Below are 2434 nucleotides of genomic sequence, written 5' to 3'. Positions count from 1 at the left end.
TCAGTAGCACGACTGCAACACAACCTGAGAGTTTAACTCCCATTTAAAGCAGAAAGCTGCTGTTGTCAAAGCTCTGCAGCATGCCTCTCATGGCATTTGTAATGCATTTCAAAAACACAAAGTTCACATACTAAATTGTAACTTGTAACAAACTTAAACACTAAAACTCACATGCCAACAACAGGTTTCAGTTTTGCATGCAACAAATTCAGGTTTTTAGTATTGTGAGAATTGACTTTGGTTCATCTTAGGAATCAGCTATCAAGGACGAATCCCTAATAGCTGGTTTGACTTCACATTCATTCTGGATAATCTTCTGTTTGCCACTTGAACAGCTGATATGCGATCTTGTGTAAAAATGTGGCCTATACTGTTTTACGAGGACCTGATTGACAGGTACAAGAGACCACAGATGCATACATAAACATTAAACAATGCGTATGTATAATGTTCAATATAAAATTATATAGCACAATCAGCAGTTATAACAGTGTTCCAGTGCTTCCATGCAAGTCTAAAGAAACAACAGCAAAAGATCACAGTGATATTAATTTATACATTCATCAAATGCTCAGTTTCCACATCTGAAGCATAGGAATCCTATCAGCAACTCTGTTTTATCTTTATGTAATGCCAGGCTTTGTGAAAGCAAACTTGTAACTTGCAATATAGCAGCACAGACTCACTGAACAACATCTGAGCTTTTGAAACACTGCTATTTCTCACATTCAATATTTGTGCACCTGAACTTCCTGCACGTATTCAGTTTTGTCACATATTCCATTATATATATTTTTTTTTTCGGCGATAGAATCTAAAAAATATGGGTTCTTAATAAATATTTTATTTTTAAAACCAGTGATAGTCATTTTATAATGTTTTAAAATTGTGCTGTAAATGCTTGATGTAATTTCAATAGAAATACTGTCAATCTCAAAGCAGCCCACATACAAAAATTTGGTTGGCAACACATTTTTTCATATATAAACATAGGAAAGCTGTCAGTCGTCATTACTCGGTGCAGGGTTTCTCAAATGTTGGTTTTAGAAACGCCAGGGTTTCATGAGTTGATGAAGCTAATAATTAAATCAAATCTCAAATTAAAATGCATACTTCATCAAAATTAAATAGAAATCATGATATATCTTAGTGTGATTATCCAAGGCTGCAATTTAATTAAGACTTGTAAAATTAAAAAGTTAGTGTATATGAAATTATTTTTATAATTATCAGTCATTTATGACTTCATTTTTATCATTTGTGTTAACACTAATAATAATAAAAATAACAGTAATAATAAAGACCCTGAAAGGGGTCTTAGATGGTTTCATCAGCAGCAATATAAGATGTTTTCATATGAGGTATCACTCTTAAAATCGCCATAGGTGACAAATTAATGCAGTATAATATGCAATATAATATTTTTGGACAAGTTGTGCAGCCCTGTATATAAATAATTTTAAAATAAAACATTTATTAAAAAAAAGATTTGTTAAATAAAGTCATCCAAAATCAGATAATTGTGAATATGCAAATCTGTTGTTAGAATATTAAAATATTAACTTAAAATCTCAGCGTATAAGAGGTTCAGGAAAAAGTAGTTTGGGAAGCCCTGACTCAGTGGGCCGTCCTTTAATCGCCACATCACGCCTCTTATTTGTAATTGGCTACCGTGGCTTGATTTGGCTCCACACAGTGGGTGGAGTCTTCGCTCTGATTGGTCACCTCACTCTGACTTGATTCTGGCTCGTGGGTGGAGTCTGAACTCTGAGGCGATTCTGTCTCTCCAGCCTCCAGACTGGAGATGCACTCAGAGGCTCTCCGTGTTTGCTGATAGGACCGACAAAGCTCCTCCCACTTCTTTCGGTTGGCATCAATTCCATCTACCATCGGCTGAAGCTTCCTATTCAACTTCACAAGAGCCTATAAAATACATTATCATCACTGTATAAAAGTTAAATAGCTGGAGTTAATTCATTTGCTTTACCTACTTAACTGTTTTACCTCATATAATGGCTTGCAAATTCCATCAATCCATTCTAACTGAAGCACAGGAAGCTCATCTTTACGATTACGATCAAAAATGGCCTGGATAGGAGAGAGCAAAATTTAATTGTTGATTTGACAAACCAGCTAATTTAATTTTAAAACACAGAGATATCTGTTGGTAATTGAATACATACAGCCGGTGTCAACTTCAGCTCTGATCTTTCCCTGTCACCTTGTTCAAAGAATTCACTGGTCACCAATTCAGCCACCTGGAATTAGAAACATAGATTTATGACATTATATTTTAATGTCCACTACGATATGACCCCAACATACTCTGCAGTGGTTTCAGAGAATATACAGTACAATAATTTTCTTACCCTGTTGATGATTTTTCTTTATAAATCTGACAAATTTGTATATATATTCCATAGGGGAAAAAATG

At 34.5% G+C, this 2434-nt stretch overlaps 1 protein-coding gene across 1 annotated transcript in view; it reads right to left on the bottom strand.

Moving 5' to 3' along the window:
- Positions 1-1598: 1598 nt before the first annotated feature.
- Positions 1599-2434, bottom strand: part of pde11al (phosphodiesterase 11a, like) — a 22114-nt gene continuing 21278 nt past the window's right edge. Inside the window, exons 18-20 of the mRNA XM_016556359.1 lie at positions 2184-2258; positions 2005-2088; positions 1599-1923 (exon numbers count right to left, since the gene is read on the bottom strand). Of these exons, the coding sequence (XP_016411845.1) occupies positions 1654-1923; positions 2005-2088; positions 2184-2258 (429 nt within the window). The 3' untranslated portion in view covers positions 1599-1653. The remainder of the gene's footprint in view (positions 1924-2004; positions 2089-2183; positions 2259-2434) is intronic.

This window comes from Sinocyclocheilus rhinocerous, unplaced genomic scaffold (assembly GCF_001515625.1).
Source record: "Sinocyclocheilus rhinocerous isolate Xijiao unplaced genomic scaffold, SAMN03320098_v1.1 scaffold946, whole genome shotgun sequence".
Taxonomy (NCBI): domain Eukaryota; kingdom Metazoa; phylum Chordata; class Actinopteri; order Cypriniformes; family Cyprinidae; genus Sinocyclocheilus; species Sinocyclocheilus rhinocerous.
Note: the sequence above shows the minus strand (reverse complement) of the source record. Positions and strands in the feature narration are given on the sequence as shown.